Here is a 21,623-nt window from a genome sequence, read left to right as displayed (position 1 = left end):
TGGATAAAAAATAAACAAATAATAGCGGAAACAAGTGTTAAAGAAATTTAGTAGATTGAAATACTAGTGATCAATGAAAGCGAGGGATAACGAGTATGGTATGTGTGAATTTTTTCTTCTTTTTCTGAATTGATGCAAATGTTCTAAGAAATGATCATGATGTGATGATATTGAGAGTTATTGATTATATATCAAGAATGGAATGATCATATGGTAAGAATGTTTGTGTTTGTATGTTGTTATGCTTAAAAAATAAATAAATAAAAATATCAGTAATTGCTAGTCTGTTTTGAAAGCTGTGAAGTACTTTCAACAACTAAAAACATGTTTTAATGTGCCACAAAACAATGTCAACAAATTAATGCTTTTTTCCTATTTTTGTAACCTGAATATATTTTTATGTCAATGCAGATGGCTTCACTGCAGTTTCTGATTACAAACACAATGAATGCATAACGACGTTAAAAGGAAAAGAAAAAAAGAACAGAACAGAAAAGAACGTTAAACCTTTGCTTTCCTTGTTGGCTCTCCCTTCTCTAGCCAATTTTGGTGCACCCGCTGGACTACTGGAGGGTGTGTGTGTGTGTGTGTGTGTGTGTGTGTGTGTGCGCGCGCGCGCGCTAAGAGAGAAAGAAGATTCCTCAAATAAGAAGCAGAAAAGACCAAAGTCTGGTGGGTGAGGTGGGATGGAGATCCTTCCTGGTAACCAGAAAGGGGCGGTGGGTACAAGGCTGTAATGTTTCCTGTGGCCTCATCTGAGAGAACCAGAATGACTGACGGTGGTGCTGCTGTGCGCTGGGAAACCATGGCACAAAGAGGGGTCGGCATGGGTGTCCGTGCCTGCGCAGATGGTGCGGTGGAGAGGAGGAGAAGAAGTGGGGAGGGATCGTATTGCACTCCCCGTCTGCTGGGGTGGGGGTTGGGGTCAGCAGTGACGCGCGGCCTTCACGTGATCGGGAGCTGCAGAGTGACGCAGCTTTCAATGCAGTCGTCACTCGGGTCTGGGAACCAGCTCCGGCGGGCTGGCATCCGGCCGGGGGAAAACGGGGCAGGTAAGGGCCCCCGGGGCTCACGAGCTGCAGCGCCTCGGCCGCCACCTGGGGACCTCGGCGGTGGGCGAAGGATGGGATGCACTGCAGGCTCAAGGTCTAGGAGTCTTCGCTTCTGATTCTCCCGACCTCCCCTTCCCCACTACCCCACCGAAAATCTGTGCAAGGGAACAGTGGGCTTTGACCCAGCGGATGGTGGGGGGGAATGTTTTCAGCGGAAAAGGCAGAGATTGAGATGCTGGTCCTCTCTGATTGTAATAACTGACCGCGCTTGACGGCCTCCTGCCCATTTTAGTGAAAGGGATGCGCCACGGTGGCATTTGCAGAGAAAATGGTGGGCCTTAGTGACTGGACTGCGGGAGTGGTGCCTCAGAATGTTGGGAGGGACGTTTGACACCCAGGTTCCTGAATCTGAAAGATGAACATTGGGATTTATGCCCTGAGTGATGGTCTCAGCACTCAGCGTCTTTCCTCTCTCCTGTCAGACTGTAGTTCCGAGTGGCACTGTTTGTTGGTCAGGCGAGGGAAGGAGAGGAGAAGCTGCACAGGATCTGTGGAGGTTAGTATGAGCATGGGCACACTAGTCTGTGAACCATTGACTTTCTAGGTGAATTGTACATGACAGGGACCCAGGCACCGCTATCTTGTTGGGATGTGGGGTGGGCCTAGCTAGGGGGATTTATCTTAAATGGTGTTTACTTATCAAGCTTAAGATTTTTCACTTAAACTGTATGTTGAAGGCCAATAAAAAAAAACTTTCTACAGATACTTATATTTGCACTTCAGATAATATTGAGAAAACACAAATTGCTGTATCAAAGAATATTACCATAATTTGTTTGAGGTAGCCTTTGGGGAGTGATTTTATAGAAGTGGAAGTCTTCTCCCATAACTTTGTCTCTTCTATTTCTGGAGACTTCTGGAGATGTATTTAAGGGGAAGCAGATGGCAGCAGGCCATCTAGAGTATGGGATCTGGGGGCCGCCGCCTCTCCACCGTCCTCTAGTTTTCCAGATACCGTCACCTACCTATCCTGGTGAAGGACATAGTGGATTTGGGGGGAAGCCCTAGAATCCTACAGGTGGTTTCCAAAAAATTTGTCTCCATCTCTCTGCTTTCACATTTCTGGCTTCCCTTTTCTACCTTTCCCATTCAGTGCTGGGAAAGCCCTAGGTTCTTTCTGCCAAGAAAATGGGTTTTGAAATCCAGGAAGGCAGGTATGGGTACCCATGTCTTACATGTTGGGATATCACAAGTACTCAACAGTCATACTTTCCTTTTTCTGTTTGTTCCTAGGTCTTCCTATCAGCCTACAGTAGGGCCTTCGCATTGGAAGCAAGAGAAAAGAGGAGCCTGGCCTGGAACCCTGGAGGTTGGGGTGAATATGGGCAGTACCTGGGGATAATAAGAGAGGTTGAACGCAGGAAATGACTGAGCCTTGAAAGGATCTCGATGGAAAGCATTTCTCCCTTTCCTATACTCTATCAGATTGCCCCAATGCTACCATACCCCCTATTGATTTCAGTGCAGGAAATGATACAAACATTGTGGTAAGGGTAGGCTGGAGTCTGACTAAGAGGGAGACCATGAGATAAGGACACATTAGCAAACTAGACTTGGGTTCTGGAAAGGCCCAGGGAAATCAGGGACCAGGGTGCTTGTTCCACCAGTTACTCAGTCTCTATTACCTGTTGTTTGTTTACTTGTCCAAAGACCTGCCTGTAGGTCTCCTATAAGGGTTGATGAAATCACTGTAAGTAAAGAAACATGGAAGAAATTGCCACTGATCTGTATAGGCTAGCAAGAGGGTGGAGACGGTCTGGGAAGACCTGTGGAATGGATTTGTGGAGACCAGCATGCACACAGTAAGGCTCAGGTCCAGTCTGGAGTATCCTCAGTCTCTCCTTTTCCCAGCCACTTTTCCCACCATCCCTGTTACTTACCCCCCACCTTCACCTTTGTTTTGGTATAAAGAAGAGTATGGTAGCACCTGAGGGAGTGGGCTGAAATCAGGAGGAGAGTAGATAGTGTGCTAATAATGTGCCAGTCCCATCAAAAACAAACTCTCCGTCCTCATCTGTCCCTCCATCTGTTTGTCTCTATTTAGACCCAAGGATTTCACGAGTTTATAGATCTACTTTAGGGTGTATCACCAATCAAGAGAAGGAAAGAGGAGGAAACTGCCTTGGAGCATTACAGGTTGGTATGATGGGGGGGAACTGTGGGAGTTGTGGTCAGAGTAAATCCAGTAAAAATTAAGGTCTTGCAGTTTATCAGTCTCTCCTACTGGTGGCCAACTCTCCCATCATCCTATCCACTGTTAATTTGGTATAGGGACATGTGTGTGGAAGAACCTTGGGGGAAATATTTGGGGCACTGGGGAGGGTGGGGAGGGGATGAAATAAGGAGAATGGAGAGAGTTTGCTAATCATACTCTTCTCCCACCAAACGTGTAATTTTTACTCATTCCTGATCGAATTAGGAGAGAGATTTTAGTTTCATTTCCTTCCTCCACTTCTAGGTCTGCCTCCAGTGACAGCTGTAGTGGCCTTTGATTGGCCGAAGACCAGCACCCACACAGGCCTACACCCAGACCTACCACCCTCTTTCCCAAGCCTGAGTGAGCCCTCTGTGTACCTTGTTTGTGCCTTTGGCAGGGGTGACTACATGGGTCGCATTCAGGAAGTGGGCTGGGCGACTGCAGGACTGGTGATCTGGGCTGGTACCTGCTACTGCCTTTACAGATTAACAAAGGGAAGAGCCCAGAGTGTGAAGAGATTGGCCAGAAATGGGTCCAAAGTCAAGATGGAGAATGTGGTTGAGGTACAGAATCAGACTTTGGCCATGAGTGAAGCCAGGGCTGAGGCAGAGTTTGAAACTAGACCCCAGGCTGAGACTGGAGCAGAAACTGGAGCAGGAAATGGGGCTGGGGCTGAAGTAGAGACCAAGGGCACTATTATAACCAAACCCAAGGTCAGCTCCCAGGCCAAAGCAATGTCTGGGGAAGAGACCCAAGTTAAGACCAAAGCAGTGGCTGAAACAGTGGTCAAGACAGAGGCAGTGACTCGGACTGAGACCAAGGCCAGAGCCAGGGAAGTGGCCAAGAAACAGGCAGTGACCCAAACTGAGGCTGAGGCTGAGAGAGTAGTCAAGAAAGAAGTAGTAACACAGACCAAGGCTAAAGCTTGCCCACTGGTTGCCAAGGCAGAAGCCAAGAAAGAAGCAATGGTGCAGATCAAAGCTGAAGCTCATATATTGGCTGAAAAACCCACAAAGATTAACAGAGTAATGGTGACACAGACTGAAGCCTCGATGGTGACCACAGAAGTGGCCAAATTGGGGGCTGTGAAAAAAACTGGAGTTGTGGCTCAGACCAAGGCAAGAGCCCTGGAAGAGACTGTGAATGTGGTCAAGACTCAGACTGAGGCCAGAACTGGTGGCACAGTTGATACTAGAGGAAATTCTAATGCCATGTCTAGAGAAGCATCTGGAATGGACATGGAGTCCTGTGTACAGTCTCAGCCTGTAGCCAAGATCCAGGTTGAAGACATGCCTGGTGCTGGGGTTGAAGCAAGGGGGAATGGCAAAACCATGTCTAGGGCAGGTTCTGGGGCAGACTTGAAGGCTTCTGCTGAGCTTCAGATTGTTGCCAAGGCCCAGGTTGATACCATGCCTGGGGCAAGGGTTAATGCTGGGGGTAATACCAATGTCATGTGTAAGGCAGGGCCTGGGCCAGATATGAAAGCTGGTGCACAACCTCCAACTGCAGCCGAAAAACAGGCTGAGGCTACATCTGATGCCAGGATTGTTGGCAGGGGAAATCCTAGTGACGTATCTAGGGCAATGACTGGAACTGACATGAAGGTTGCTGCTCAGCCTCAGGCTATAATCTGTGCTCAGAATGATGCCAGGCTTGATGCCAGGCTTAAAGCCAGAGGCATGCCCAATGCCATGTCTAAAGCTGGAGCCAAGGAAAACCTGAGGGCCAATGTCCAGACTGAAGCCTTGCCTGATGCCAAAGTTAAGGCCAGAGGTAATCCCAATGCTATGTCTAAGGCAGGGACTGGAATGGAAATGATGTCTAGTAAACAGCCTCCACCTCTGGCCAATGTTCAGGCCGATGCCTTATCTGATGGCAGAATCAAGGCTAGGGACAATACCAATACTATGCCTAAGGAAGTACCTGGGACAGATATGAAGGCACAGTCTCAGGCTATGGCTAAGAGCCAGGTTGAAACCTTATCTAGTGCTAGAGGTAAGGGTAAGGGCAAAGCCAATGCCAAGGGTAAAACAAGGGTTGGGGTAGACATGAAAACCAGTACACATCCTCAGGCTGGAGTCAAGACAAAGGCTGATGACTGGCCTGATTCCAGAGTTGAAGATAAGGATGCTCTTAATGCTAATTCTAGGTCAGAAGCTAAAACAGACTTGACGGTCTGTGCTCAGCGTCAGGCTGTGGTCAGTTCCCAGGCCGAGGATTTACCTGGTGGCAGGAATAAGGCCAGAGGCAAGTCCAATGCAGTGTTTAAACCAGGGGCCAGGGCAGATACAAAGGATTTTATCCAGCCTCAGACTGTGGTCAATTCTAAGGCCGAGGTCTTGCTTGATGGTAGCAATAAAGCCAGGGTCAATCCCAATGCTATGTCTAAACCAGGGGGCAAGGCAGATATAAGGGACTCTGTACATCCTCATTCTCTGGTCACTTCCCAGGCTGAAGCCTCACCTGGTGGCAGGAATAAGGCCAGGAGCAATCCTAATGCTGTGTCTAAGACAGAAGATGAGGCAGATATGAGGGGCTCTGTCCAGCCACAGGCTGTGGTCAGTTCCCAGGTGGAGGCTTTGCCTGGTGGCAGCAATAAGGCCAGGGGCAATCCCAATGTTGCATCTAAACCAGGGGCCGGGGCTCATACAAAGGACTCTGTTCAGCCCCTGACTATGGTCAGTTCACAGGCCAAGGCCTTGTCTGGTGGCAGAAATAAGACCAGGGGCAACCCCAATGCTGCGTCTAAATTAGGGGCCAAGGTAGATACAAGAGACTCTGTCCAGCCACAGACTGTGGTCAGTTCCCAGGTTGAGGCCTTGCCTGGTGGCAGCAATAAAACCAGGGGCAATCTTAGTGCTATGTCTAAGACAGAGGATAAGGTAGATACAAGGGACTGTGTCCAGCTACAGGCTGTTGACAGTTCCCAGGCCAAGGCCTTTCCTAGGGGCAGCAATAAGGCCAGGGGCAATTCCAATGCTGCATCTAAAACAGGAGCTGAGGCAGATACAAAGGAATCTGTCCAGCCAAAGGCTGTTGTCAGTTCCCAGGTTGAGGCTTTGCCTGGTATCAGCAACAAAGCCAGAGGGAATCCCAATGCTATGTCTAAGACAGAGAATGGGGCAGATACAAGGGATGCCATCCAGCCACAAGCTGTGGTCAGTTCCCAGGCCAGGGCCTATCCGGGTGGCAGCAATAAGGCCAGGGGCAATCCCAATGCTGTGTCTAAACCAGGGGTTGGGGAAGATGCCAAGGGTTCTGCCCAGCCCCAGGCTACAACCAGTTCTCATGTTGAGGCCTTGCCTAGTGGCAGCAATAAGGCTGGGAGCAATCTCAATGCTGTGTCTAAACCTGAGACTGGGGCAGATACAAAGGACTGTGTCCAGCCCCAGATGGTGATCAGTTCCCAGGTCGAGACCATGTCTGGTGGCAGGAGTAAGGCCAGAGGCAATTCCAGTGCTGTATCTAAGACAGAGGCTGGAGCAGATACAAGGGATTCTGTCCAGCCCCATATGGTGATCAGTTCCCAGTCTGAGTCTCTGCATGGTGCCAGGAATAAGGTCAGGTGCAATCTCAATGATGTATATAATGCAGCAGCTGGAGCAGATACAAAGGACTCTGTTCAGTCTCAGGATGTGGCCAGTTCTCAGACTGTGTCCTTGTCTGGTACCAGGAGTAAGGTCAGGGGCAATCCCAATACTATGTCTAAGGATGGAGCAGGAGCAGATACAAAAGACTTTGCTCAGCCCCATGCTGTGGCCAGTTTTCAGAGTGAGCCCTTGCCAGAGGCAAAGGATAAGGTTATGCTCAGGACTGAGGAAGAAGCTACAGCAGATGTAGCCGTCTCTGCAAAGTCTGGAGCCATTACCAATTGTGAGACTGAGGGTGGGTCAGGCATTCAGATCTGCAGGGAGACTCAGGGGAAGGTTCATCACTATTACTGGAATGGAATAGGTATTGAGGACTGGATTGCTGCTGAAAGGTGGATCAAATTTAGATTTCACACCAGGGATGGATACTGGAAGAATAGCTTCTCTTGGGCTGAAGGTGAGAATGAAGACATTATTAGAGCTGGGACCATGGCTTATGACGAGCCCAGCATCCAATCCTGGGGTGAGTCTAGGGTTGGGAATGAAGATGGTATTGGGTCCTGGTCTGGAGCTGGGCACCAGGCCAGTGGAAAGTCTTGGCTTAGGTTTCAGGCTAGTGAAAAGTTCTGGTCTGGGAACAAGTCCAGTGGGGGGCCCTTGGATGGGGAAGAGGCCATTAAAGTGTACTGGACTGGGACTGAGAAACAAGCCAGTGGGAATTCATGGGCTGGGGCTAAGGAACAAGCCAAGCGAAGGTCCTTGGATGGGGCTGGGATTCAGGCTAGTGGGGGATCCTGGACTGGGACTAGAGCTGGGAATGTGGCTAGTACTGTGTATTGGGCTGGGGCAGTGGACCAGGCCAGTGGAGCGTCTGGGGAACAGTTTGGTGTTGGACCCAAGCCTAGATTTGAGGATCAAGCCAGTGGGGGAGTTGGTGGCCAGGCTGGAGCTGGTAACCAGGTCAAGGAAGGGTCTAAGTTGGGGCTTATGGACCAGTCCAGTAGTAGGTCCTGGTCTGCCAATGGGAATCAGGCCAGTGGAGGGTTCTTGGTTGGAGCTGGGGACCAAGCCAGTGAAGGGTCTTGGGCTGGGCCCGGGAATCAGGCTGGTGGTGGATCCAAGACTAGATTTGAGAATCTGACTTGTGGAAGAGTTGGTGGCCAGACTGGAGCTGGTAGTCAGGCAAATGAAGTGTCTAAGTTGGACCCCATGGACCAGTCCAGTGGTGGGTCCTGTGCTGACACTACAGACAAAGCCAGTAGAAGGTCCAGGTTGGGGCCTGTGGATCAGTTTAGCAGTGAGTCATGGGCTGGGGCTGGGCATCAGGCCAGTGGAGGAAGGTCCTGTGTTGACACTGGGAACCAGTCTGATGGAGGTTCTAGGCTGGGGACCGTAGATCAGTCCAGTAGTAGGTTCTGGTCTGCCACTGGGAATCAGGCCAGTGAAGAGTCCTTGTTTGCATCTGGGGACCAAGCTGGCAGAGATTCCTGGGCTGGGACTAGGGATCAATCTTGTGTTGGGTCCAAGCCAAGATTTGAGAATGAGTCCAGTGAGGGAGTTGGTGGCCAGGCTGGAGCTAGTGGCTCTGCCAATGGAAGGTCTCTGCTTGTGCCTATCGACCAGTCCACAGGAAGGTGCTGGGCTGACACTGGAGACCAAGCCAGTGAAAGGCCCAGGACCAGGCTAGGGCCTGTGGACCAGTCTGGTGGTGAGTCTTGGGCTGTGGCTGTGACTGGGGATCAGGTCAGTGGAGGAAAGTCCTGTGTTGAGTCTGGGGACCAGGCTGGTGGAGGATCTAGGTTGGGGCTTGTAGATAAGTCCAGCAGTAAGACCTGTGCTGCCATAGGGAGTCAGGCTAGTGGAGGGTCCAAGCCTAGATTTGAGGTTCAGGCCAGTAAAGGAGTTGGTGGCCAGGCTGGAGCTGGTGACCAGACTGATGCAGGGTCTCAGTTGGGACCCATGGACCCATGTAATGTAAGATCGTGGACTGATACTGGGGAACAGGTCAGTGGATGGTTTTGCGCCTGCACTGGGAGTCAGGCCAGTGAAAGAAATTCTGTTGCGGGGTCTAGGGTGAGACCTACTAACCAATCTTATGGTAGGTCCTGGGCTGGAACTGGGAGTCAGATCAGTGGAGAGTCCTGGACTGAGGCTGGGGATCAGACTCGTGACTGTTCCAAGCCTGGATTTGAGGATCAGGCCAATGAAGGAGGGTCTAGGCTGAGGTCTGGGGACCAGTTTGGTGGAGGGTGTGGGCCAGGGCCTGTAGAGCAGTCCTATGGTGGATCCTGGCCTGGAACCAGGAATCAGGCCAGTGGAGGAACCTGGACTGGGAGTGGGGATGAGTCTGATGGCTGTTCTAAACCTCAATTTAAGGATCAAGTTGATGTAGAAGCATCCTGGATTGGGTATAGATCTGGGAATGACACCAGTATAGAGTCCTGGGATAGGGCCGAGGATCAGACCAGTAGAAGGCACTCATCTGAGCCTGGAGAACAGGCCAGTGGAGTGCCCTGGACTAGGGCTGAAGACCAAGCCGATAGAAGGTCCCAGGTTAGGACTGGGGAAGAGAACAATGAAGAATCCTTGTTTGGGGCTGGGGATGATGGTAATATAGGGTCTTGGTGCTGGACAGGGGAAAAGGATAATAATGTATCTAGGCCTAGAGGTAAGGCTGAGGCCAGTATTGAATTCAGATCAGGAGCTGGGGAAGAGGCTATCATTAGTTCCAGGTTTGGGGCTGAGGACAAGACCAGTAATGGGTCCTGGATCAGATCTGAAGAGGCAGCCATTATGGGTTCCTGTGCACAGGTTGAGGCTGGAGCCAAAGCCAGGATGAGATCTTGGCTCTGGGATGGAGATACAACCACTACAGAGTCTAAGCTTGGGACTGGGGAAAAGGGGGGCATAGGGTCTTGGACTTTGACTAGGGATGTAGATGAAGATGAGCTAAGTACAAGGTCTAGCCCTGATATTGAGGAAATCAGTTTAAGGTCCTTGTTTTGGGCTGAGATTGAGGACAGTACTGGATTAAGATCCAAGAGTAGGAAAGATGCCAATTTTGAGGATGGGGCTAAGGATACGGCTGGCATCAAGGATAAGCTTGAGGCTGCTGGTGAGGTCAATATAACATCTTGGCTCTGGGCCACTAATGAAAACAGAAGTGAGGACAAACCTGAATTTAGGGCTAAAGCTAAAAAATCAGGTGAGTCAATAGGTACATATCCATGCATGGTCCCTGGGGCAGGAATGGGGTCATGGGCTGGAGCCATGATCTGGACAGAAACGACTTTCCCATACCGAAAGGAGTCTTGCTTCCCACCTGAAGAAGAGCTCGGAAAGCAGATCAGGGCTGGGGAGAAGATTCGGCCCTGGGCCTGCCACTGTAAACACGAAGCTAATATGAATCCTCGAGAGCTTGAAAAACTCATTTGCATGATTGAGATGACTGAGGATCCTTCTATTCATGAAATCGCCAATAATGCTCTGTATAATAGTTCTGATCATCCATATTCCCAAGAAGAAGCCATTCGTAATGTAGGTGGAATCTCAGTTATTGAAAGTTTGCTCAATAATCCCTACCCCAGTGTTAGGCAGAGGGCTTTGAATGCACTGAATAACATCTCGGTGGCTGCTGAAAATCATAGGAAAGTTAAAACATATCTAAATCAAGTATGTGAAGACACTGTCACCTATCCCTTGAATTCAAGTGTACAGTTGGCTGGATTAAGACTGATAAAGCACCTGACCATTACTAGTGAATATCAACATATGGTTACAAATTATATTTCAGAATTTCTTCGTTTGTTAACAGTGGGAAGTGGAGAAACTAAAGATCATATTTTGAAAATGCTTGTGAATTTCTCTAAAAATCCATCTATGACAAAAGACTTGCTCATTGCCAATGCACCACCAACTCTGATTAACATCTTTAACAAGAAAGAGACAAAAGAGAATATCCTTAATGCTCTTTCTCTATTTGACAATATCAATTACCATTTTAAAAAAAGAGCAAAAATATTTACCCAGGACAAGTTTGGTAAAAATTCTCTTTATTTCCTATTCCAACGACCAAGAGTATGGGCCAAAAAACTTAGAGTCTTAGTGACAGAATATAATGACCCTGAGGTGAAAGAAAGAGTCGAGCTATTAATAAGCAAACTCTGATTAGCTGTATCCAAATAAATTTGAGTAATATTTTGGTTTTGCAGCCTGGAAGTAATGCAAATTGTAAACTACATAATAACCTGGAAATTGATGTTACCTATGATGGTCTGTTGCTGGACCATTTTATGAACATCAAATGAATTTGAATGTACTCAAAATATACATGTTGATTTTTATCTTGCCTGGATTGAGATAATTTTAGTATGCTTCATGAGCAGAAATGAACTGATTTTTCATAAGTAAGTTAATCTTTGGTCCTTTGTGTGGACTTATGTTTATACATTTGAGACTTTATTTTTATGTCATCAATAAAGTTGTGTGCTTTAAGTGACAAAAAAAAAAGACCTCGTTCTTGTCCTTGAGTTTATGATCTATTTGGAAATTAATATACATGGAAATGGAAAGATACTAACAATACAGGAAGTCTCTTGATCATAGGCAGATGCAGAAACTTCCATAGGCAGCAGTGCTCAGGGAAAGTTTTACGGAGGAGGGAGACACAAATCCTCTGGGATTGGAGGATAGGATATAAAGGGTCAGAAGGGTACTCCAGGAGGGAGGAAAGGCATGGAGGTGAGAATTCTGCTCCTTCTCTCTGGCCTACCCGGAATGGAGAGTGTGGGGAGGGGAGTAGTAGGAGATAGGCTTGGACAGTTGGAGTGCGTCCCATTCATGGAGACCTCCATGATGTTACTCTGATGTTACTCCATCCACTCCTGGGAAGCACCAGAGCCTTTTGTGACCAGAGGAATGACAGGATGAAAGGAAAACGAATGTAGCTGGTTTGTGTGTAGGATAGATATAGAGTTGGGGTGAGGAGAGGGGTGGTGACTGGAGATTGGAAAAAGAGGGAGTTGCTATTATAGTCCATGCATGAGATGAGAAAGCTGAAATTTCACTGGTGGCTGTGGAAATGGTAAGGGGAAAATGCAAGTAGAAAAACCCTTTGAAATAATAAGTGCTGGCACCTGTTCTGGCGGCCTACAGATAGGGACAATTTTATGATCCAGGGGGCATTGGAAAGGAAAATGTCTTCTTTCTTGGTTAACTCTGGTGTCTATGTAACTGAATAAGTTGGTTACAATGAAAGTAATAAGAAAGTAAAGTAGAACTAAAATAAATTTATTCTTATATCAGATATCCTTTACAAGTTTGGTTGGGGAAAGGCATTCATGGAATCCTTGAAAATGCTGTTGGAATCCATGTGGGAGAAGATTCATCTCTTTCCCAACCCTTTGTGTTGGTGAGGCTATGGGGAAAGAGGCACTCTCAAAGTGTGATGGTGGGAGTACACACTGGTACAAGGTCCATTTGGAAGATGTGTGTACCCTTTGACCTGGTTATTCTACTTATAGAAATGTATCCTTTGGAATGAATCAAATAATTTGTTTGTACCAATTAGTGCATCTTCATAGAGTTTTTAAGAGTGAAGGATTGTAAGCAACGCAAGTGTATTATAATAGGCAGTTGGCTAAACAAATTACAGTATGTCTACACATTGAAATATTATTCATTCTTTGAAAATGGTGATGGTCTTCTACATTTTTTTCATGAAAAAATTCAGCACATAATCTTAAGTAGGAAAAATAGGTTGCAAGAGCATGTCAGATTTTTTTAGGAAGAAAAAAATATGTGTTTAAATTATCTCTAAAAATATTAATTATTCCCCTTGGTTGAAAATCTGTTTTTTAACCACCTGGATTTTTAAAATGTTTTTTTTATTGTGAAATATAACCTATATACAAAAAAGCAATAAATTTTCCAAGTATGTTTTAACAAGTAGTTATAGAACAGGTTTTAAAGTTTGTTATGGGTTACAGTTCCACGATTTTTTGGTTTTTCTTCTAGCTGCTTCAAGATGCTGGAAAGTAACAGAAGTATCAATGTAATGATTCGGCAGTCATACTCATTTGTTAAATGCTATCTTCTCTGTTATACTTCTCCTTCTCTTTAAGTAATATATATATATATATGTATATATATATATATATATATATATGTATATATATATATATATATATATATATATATATATAAGCGATAAGTTTCAAAGTACATCACAACAATTAGTTGTTGAACAGATTTCAGAGTTTGACATGGGTCACAATTGCACAATTTTAGTTTTTTATTTCTAGCTGCTCAAAGGTACTGGAGTCTAAAAGAAATATCAGTATAATGATTCAGCAATCATACTCATTTGTTAAACCTTACCTTTTCTGTATAACTCCACCATCACTTTTGATCTTTCTCCAACTAACTTTCTCATGTTGGAAGTGTCTGTCGATAATATGGGGTGGGGGATGGAACTAGTTGATGTTCTGGAGAGGCTGACCCCTCTGCATTTCAGGACTTATGTGGTCGGGGACCCATCTGGAGATTGTAGGTTTCTGTAAAGTTACCCTAGTGCAAAGAATCTTTGTAGAATCTTATATAACACCCTTGGTGTTCTTTAGGATTGGCAGGTATGGTTTTGGCTGGGGTTTTGTAATGATAGGTCGTGATGTCTAACTGAAGCTTGTTTAAGAGTGACCTCTAGAGTAGCCTCTCGACTCCACTTGAACTCTCTCAGCCACTGATACCTTATTTGTGACACTTCTCTTCCCCTTTTTGGTCAGGATGGCATTGTTGATGCCACAGTACCAGGGCCAGGCTCATTCCTGGGGGTCATCTCCCACGCCACCAGGGAGTAATCACCTGTATTTTTTATTTTTATATAATAAACACGGATTGTTTGTATAATTTACTAAAAAATAAAAGGATGGATCCAGGATAAGTAGGCCTATAGGCATTATTTGAGGGGCCTGGAGCAAAATTATGAATGGAGGCTTACATATTTATATCTACATATTTGGAAAGTATAAATTAAATTTTTAAATAAATATTTAAATAAGGCTGAAAATATAAATATTTGAAAGTTTAAATCTTAATAACTACATTAAAATTAAAACTCTTCTCAACTCTAGCATTCAATGGCCTTCAACTTTCCAATGTAAAAGAATGGTGTCAGACTTGTGGTGGATTCTGTTATCTGCTGCTCTATCCCCCAATTCAGGAATAAAGAGTTTATTATCTCAGTTGCTAAGTGTGCTGCCAGCAGACAGCCTTCAGCTGTCGACCGAAGAGAGCCACCCCCCCCAAGGTCGTATCCCCTTCCTGGGGTTCTTCACAGCCGATGACTGAGTGACTGGCCTTCTTGCCCCAAATTTCTCCCTCTGTCCAATCCTACTTCCGTCTTTTCCCTTCCACAGGTGTTGATCCCAAGAGCATTCCTAATAAAAACCCTTCATGCTGAACTCTCTCTCTAAATCTGCTACCTGGGAACTCAAACTACAACAGTTGATATAGGAAGTGGTTCAAGAAAGCATACAACGTGATGAAATTTTGGAGATGGATCACCTGATACCCAGATGGCAATGAGGACCTCATCATTGGTGGTAGGTGGAGTAGATAGGTCCCTGGTACAAGGTGGCAGAGAAATTGTTAGTTTCACTGGTAGGAGACAAGGATGGCATACTGGTGGGAAGGAATGCATTACCTTGACACATATCAGACCTTTGTAAGATATATGGGAAATAATAAATATATAAGGAAGACCAAGGAATTGGGCGACTATTTTTTTAGCTTAATTGATGGCTGGGAAAAAAGCAATGAACAGCTGAATTCAATAACTGACAATTAGACTCTAAGTATGAAAGCCAGAGGACTTCATTCATAGCATTTAAAGAGACTCTCATCTTTTCCAGCTAGAGGATAGAGAAATTTGAAGACCAGGCCCAGGATTTACTCAAAGCAAAGAAAGTTAAAATCCCAATCAAGACAAGTATGCTATGCTGAGATTACGGCCCAGTTAGGAATGAAAGTCACCCTGATATATAGAATGGGGACATCTGGATTGATATCCCTGAAAGTCTTCTATCCTCAGATTTTCCTGAAACCCTTGGGCATTCAGAAGTGTCCCATGCCACCCAATTAAGGGCTAGCCTTGGACTGTGCTTGAACATGCTGAGCCTTTTCCTCTGAAAGACAACATGCCTATAATGGGGGTTAAATTACAGTATAACCTAGCTGCATATGTGCTGGGCCTTATAAGGAAGGAAGGGGAATATACCAACAAGGAGACACAGGACCTAGCCTGAATGTATTGGCAGGCACTGAGGGAATAAACATGGAACTGAATTTTGAGGACTTGATTAAGTGGCTGGAATATAAAATTGAATAGAGAAGAATTAATTGATTAGGCAGTGCTCTCTCAGGATGCAGGATTTAACATCCTTGCAAAAATCCCTAGTGCTAGGATCACTCTTCAAAGTATGGAAAAAACAATGGCCCACATTAAGTGAGGTAGCAATGTCAGAGTTATAATCACAATTGGTGGGAGAAGGGATTAAAGGAACAGAGAAGTGAGAATGGTAGAATAAATATATTATGTAAGGCGGAAAACTCTCCAGAGGACTGTTTTACAGAAGGACCCAAAAGACACACCATTTACTAAAGTGATGTGCTGGTGAGGGGGGCACCAGTGTCACTAAGAAGTTAGTTCAGTGGTGGCTCCCTGCAGGCTAGGACTCAGAGTAAGAGAGGATGCTACAGAACTAAGATTACTGATAGAAATGGTGATGACCCTGAAACAATAAAAGCAGTATGTCTGCCCTTAACTGTCAGAAGCCAGGAGGATGCAAATACCATAAGCACACAAGAGAGTGAAAGTGGCAGGCAGGAAAGCCTGACCTGCAGAGAGCTATGGAGATAATTTATAGAACACAATGCCCCTGTAGGACTGATGGTTAATAGATAGTTAAGAGAACAATAATGGTCAAAGAACATGGTACCCTGGGGAAATAGGTAGTCAACAATCTGTACTTTACCTGCACAGTGGAAAGAAAAATGTGGTCAGGAATCTTAGAGAAATTTCCTCAATAGAAAGTTACCACCTCTTGTCCAACTTCTGGGCCTGAGCCAATTCTTGATCAGAATGTATTGTTTGAAGGAAGGCTGGGTACCCTTATCATATATGCTTAGTAATTATTCCTCCAGTCCTTGCATTTGCTTAAGTAACTATGCACTGGGGAAAGCAGGATACCTAAACATTTTAAGGACTGACAGACACGTTTCTGAGTTGATATTGATATCAAGAAACCTAAAGTGACATCATGGTCCCCCTGTTACAATGGGGCCTTATGTGGAGTCAGGTACTAAAGGGATATTGGTCCAAGTCTGGTTCACAGTAATCTCACTAGGACCGCAGACCCACTGGTCTCTGAAAGTATAATTGGAATAGACATATTTGGTTGCTAGTACAAACTCCGTATTGTTTCTTTGCCCTGTTGGTGTCAGAACTATTTGTAGATGAGAAAGCCAAGTGAGAGCTTCTGAAACTTCCCCTAACTGGGCCAAGATAGTAAATGAAAACAACGTAGCATGCTGGGAGAATTGGCAGAAATTAGTGCCATCTTTAAGGACCTAAGAATGCAGGGGTGATGGCCATCCCCATCATATCTCCATTTAATTCAATAGTTTGGCCCCTGCAAAAAAAATGGACAGAACCTGGCAGGTAATAGTAGACTACTTACTACAAATTCAACTAAGTAGTAACAACAATTGTAGTTGCTGTGCCAACTAGAGTATCTTTGCTTGATTTGAAAAATGTGTTCCTTTCCATTCCTATTAGATAGTCAGAAAAGGTTTACATTCACAAAGAAAGTGAACAACAGTGTACATTTACAGTTTTTCCTCAAGGCTCTAAAACTCTCCTGTCCCCTGTCATAATATAGTCTGAAGAGATTTAGACCATTAGAACATCTTGCAGAATATCATACTAGTCCACTATATTGAAGACATAATATTAATTGTACCAAAATGAATAAGAAGTGGCTTGTTAATACACATACATGCCAGTAGTTGGGAAACAAACCTTACAAAGATTCAGAGAACAGCCACATTTAGTGCAGTTTTTAAGGGTGGAATGATCTGGGGCATGCCGGGACATCCCTTCCAAAGTAGAGGACAAATTATTGCATTTTACACTTTCTTTGTGAAAAAGGAAGTGTCATGCCTGGGAGGCCTCTTCACATTCTGGAAGCAAAACATTCCACACCAGGGATTACTGTTTCAGCCTACATCCTGGGTTGAAACCCATGTCCTGACCAAAAAGTTGCCACCTTTGAGTAGGGCTAAGAGCAGGAAAAAGCCCTGCAGCAAGTCCAGGTTGCAATTTCAAGGAGTCCTGCTGTTTGGTTCATGTAAAAGACCCCACATTATTAGGTATCTATGTTGACAAAAGTAAAAGTTGCCATGTAGAGTTTTTGGCAAGCTCCAATAGGAAAATCACAACTTAAACTCCTGGGATTCTGGAGTAAACCATGTTATATGCAGTGGAGAAATAAATACTTTAAAAATGGCTCCCAACATGCTACTGTGTCCTGGTGGAGATGGAATGCATGACGATGCAGCCAGAGCTGCCCATTGGGAGCTGAGTTCTATCAGACCCACCAAGATATAAGGTTGACCAGGCTCAGCAGCAAGATGAAAGTTTTACATCCATAATCAAGCACAGACAAGACTGGAGGGCACAAGCAGCTGCACAATCAAGTAGAGAAGACCATCCATAATATCCACCACTGTTGTACAAGCACCTCCCCATCAGCTTTCCCTCAGATCTTTTGACAAGCTGACTGAGGAGGAAGCAATCCAGGCATTATTCCCAGATCAATGGGCTTAGGATGTAGGTATCAGCAAGTGTAGCAACTCTAGCCTAAGAAAAGCACAGTGACCAAAGATGACAGTATGGATCATACCATCAGGTGAATTATCAAGTCCCTAAGGGAATGTAGAATTGATAGTGGAGGAGGGAGATGATCATTTACAGATTTGAGACTAGCTGTGGTGATATGGCTAAAGTGTATCCTTCTAACCTTTGCTTATAAGTTTCCCCATGAAAAAGGCCCACCAGAACTTGTATGAAGTCATGGGTCTAGGTGGCATAAGGGGTGGACTGCAGTTGACACTGTGATGCCTTTCCCAGAATTCCCTTTATAATTAAAGAACTTGTTACTTCAGTTGCTAGGATTGTTGCCATCAGAGAGACTTTGGCTGCTATCCCACTTAAGGGGTTGCCTCAGGTGAAGATAATTGCCTTGCTCAAGATCGCGCCCCATTCTCCGGGTGGCCCTCGTCCAACTCAGGACAGCTCTGAATGCCCATCTTGTCTTCAGAATTCCCTACAAGGTATGCTGAGACATCTATTGACATGCATTGAAGTTTGATTTCTCCCTATGCTCTTTTCTGTTTCCTCCTCTTTCCTTCCACAAGTGTTGATCTGAGAAACACTCCCAAATAAACCTCCTGCACTCTAATATCTATCTCAGAATCTTCTTCCGGGGAAATCTAATCTGTAACAATGGTTTATACATTACCTGTCTATCTATCTATCTGTCATAAAATTAGAAGTAATATAAATTGTTTACTATTGTTCTTCACCTGCCATATGCAACTGTTGCAAATACCACCTAGTATTTTATTTTATAACCACAAACTAGCATATAAAGAGAAGAAAGGAAAAAAATACTAGGAACTACTGTGAAATGATAGCTGTTAAGCAAAAATCTGTTGCATTTATACCATCTGAGAAGAAGACTTTAACAATTTAGTTTGTTTTTTCTTTCCCCTAAGTGCTTCCATTGCTCAGATCATACATGTAGTCTGAAATAACATGTCTCTTATGTCAGCAGTAGCACAATCTACAAATCTTTATGGCATTTGGACACAGTTGCCTTTTGTTTAGAGAACAACAGGTGTGGAGAAGTATTTTCCTGAAGCCTGAACAGTGTTAGTTAAAGGGCAAATGTTTAGGGTTACCAGTTGCGTTGTGCCAAAAATGGAACAGATTCCAAGTGACAGAAGCACTCATGTGTTCTTTAATAAATTGTGTCTGTGTGTGTGAGAGAGACAGAGAGAGATTAGGACCCTCTAAGCATGGGACTTAGGGGGCCCTTCCTGCCCAGTACTTCTAAGGGTAGCACTGAGGCTAGGATAGCAGTGGACAAAATTCTAAGGTGTTTTTGGAGAGTTAAATAGTATTATAGAGAGTTTTGAGTCTGGCTCTAGCCCAGGTCACCAGATTCTTACTCTAGTGTCTTTGTGACTGACTCAGGGCTCAGGGGCTTGGATTTAAGGTTCTCAGTACAGTGGCCCTGCTATGTCATGCACATATGTGGAGTAATTCAACACCAATTTTTAAAATAAATTCTTCTTCTTATTATTATTTTTGCATGGGCAGGCACTGGGAATTGAACCTGGGTCTCTGGCATGGCAGGCGAGAACTCTGCATGCTGAGCCACCAGGGCCTGCCCAAATTATTATTTTTTAATATTTTTATTATGAACAACAAACAAACATACAAACATTCTTGACATGGCTACAATCAATGGCTCTCAGTATCCTCACATAGCTGTGTATTCATCACTATGATCATTTCTTTGAACTTTTGCATCTCTCCAGCAAAAGAAAGAAAAAAGAAAAAGCTCAAACATGCCATGCTCCTTACCTCTCCCTCTCATTGACCACAAATATTTCAATCTACTCAATTTATTTTAACAATTTTTCCCCTACTATTTGTTAATTTCTTGTCCATATTTTTAACTCATCTGTCCTTACCCTAGATAAAAGGAGCATCAGACACAAGGTTTTCACAATCATACAGTCACACTGCGAAAGCTATATCATTATACAATCATCCTCAAGAAACATGACTACTGGAACACAACTCTACAGGTACTTCCCTCTAGCCATTTTAATACACCATAGACTAAAAAGGGATTATCTATGGAATATGTAAGAATAACCTCCAGGATAACCTCTTGACTCTGAAATCTCTCAGCCAATGACAATTTATTTTGTCTCATTTCTCTTTCCCCCTTTTGTTGAGGTTTTCGCAATCCCTATCCCTTGATGCCAAGCCCAGCTCATTCTAGGTTTTCTGTCCCACGTTGCTGGGGAGGTTTCATACCCCTGGGAGTTATGTCCCACGTAGAGAGGAGGAGGGTGGTGAGTTTGCTTGCCATGTTGGTTGAGAGAGAGATAGGCCACATCTGAGCAACAAAAGAGGTTCTCTTGGGGTGACTTTTAGGCCTAATTTTAAGTAGGTTTAGCCTATCCTTTGCTGGGGTAAGTTTCATAAGGACAACCCCCAAGATTGAGGGCTCAGCCTATTGAATTTGTTGTTCCCACTGCTTGTGAGAATATCAGAAATTGTCCAAATGGGGAAGTTGAATTTTTCCCCCTTTCTCCCATTCCCCCAAGGGGACCCTGCAAGTACCTCTTTATTCATTGTTCAAATCATTCTGGCATTTATTAGGGCATCACACTAACCTGGACAAATCAACAAAATCTCATGTCCTATTCAAGGCTCCATGTACTTATGGTGTTAATTAAACTGTCCATACAAGTTGAATTGGAAATACACTAGTCAAAATATAAATTTTCCATGAAATAAACATTTCTTGCTTTAGTCTCACACAGAAGTTGAAGTTTTAAAATATGAATGACCATCTATTTTCAACACCCTACAATACTGACATTCCTTTGTTCTTCCTCATGCAAAAACATTTTTAAATTTATACATTTAGTCACTGTCATGGCACACTCTAGGCATTCTTAGATTATACCACCTCAGTCTTTATCTTCTATCTTTCTTCTGTCAACACCAATTTTAAAAAAATATATTTTTATTGAGAAATATCCATACACATACTGTCCAACCTTATTATACTTTCAGTAGCTCACAATGTCATCACATAGTTGAATGTCATCACATAGTTGTCTATTCTTCACCATTGTCATTTTTAGAACATTTGCAATACTACAGAAAAAGAAATGAAAAGAAAAAAAAGTAGAAGTTATACATCCCATACTCCTTACCCCACCCTCTCATTGACCCACAGTATTTCAATCTACCCAACTTTTACTCTTTATCTCCTCCTATTATTTATGTATTTTTATCTTTAGTTATTTAGTTATTTTTACTCATCTGTCCATACTTTGGATAAAAGTAGCATCAGACACGAGGTTTTCACAACCACACAGTCACATTGTAAAAGCTATATAGTTACAGTCTTCTTACAGCATCAAGGCTACTGGAACACAGCTCTACAGTTTCAGGTACTTCCCTCTAGCCACTCCAATACACAATAAACTGAAAAGGGATGTCTAGATAATGCGTAAGAATAACCTCCAGACTGTTTGAAATCTCTCAGCCACTGAGACTTCAATTTGTCTCATTTCTCTCTTTCTTCTTTTGGTCAAGAAAGCTTTCTCTCTCCCATGATTCTGGGTCCAAGCTCATCCCCAGGAGTGATGTTTCATGTTGCCAGGGAGATTTACACCCCCAGGAGTCATGTCCCACATTGACAAGGAGATTTACATCCCTGGGAGTTATGTGTCACATAGTGGGGAGGACAGCGAGTTCACCTGCTGAGATGGCTTAGAGAGAGAGGCCACATCTGAGCAGCAAAAGAGGTTCTCTGGGGGTGATTCTTAGGCATAAATATAAGTAGCTTAGCC

At 44.4% G+C, this 21,623-nt stretch overlaps 1 protein-coding gene across 6 annotated transcripts in view; it reads left to right on the top strand.

Moving 5' to 3' along the window:
- Positions 1-625: 625 nt before the first annotated feature.
- The window catches only part of LOC143670839 (armadillo repeat-containing X-linked protein 1-like), an 88,674-nt gene continuing 67,676 nt past the window's right edge, over positions 626-21,623 (top strand). The window contains exons 1-7 of one of the 6 annotated variants that reach the window (XM_077145852.1): positions 950-1,052; positions 1,535-1,608; positions 2,346-2,427; positions 3,157-3,248; positions 3,571-3,669; positions 14,315-14,500; positions 18,123-18,290. Coding sequence is in view for 4 of the 6 variants with exons in the window: in XM_077145851.1 (XP_077001966.1) it covers positions 3,717-11,066 (7,350 nt within the window). In the remaining 2 variants the exon portion in view is untranslated. Of the gene's footprint in view, positions 673-949; positions 1,147-1,534; positions 1,609-2,345; positions 2,428-3,156; positions 3,249-3,570; positions 11,383-14,314; positions 14,501-18,122; positions 18,291-21,623 lie in introns of those variants that run through there. The other 5 variants (XR_013169458.1, XM_077145851.1, XM_077145849.1 and 2 more) reach the window with 5 other exon arrangements.

The sequence above is a fragment of the Tamandua tetradactyla genome, chromosome X (assembly GCF_023851605.1).
Source record: "Tamandua tetradactyla isolate mTamTet1 chromosome X, mTamTet1.pri, whole genome shotgun sequence".
In the NCBI taxonomy this organism is placed as follows: Eukaryota; Metazoa; Chordata; class Mammalia; order Pilosa; family Myrmecophagidae; genus Tamandua; species Tamandua tetradactyla.
Note: the sequence above shows the minus strand (reverse complement) of the source record. Positions and strands in the feature narration are given on the sequence as shown.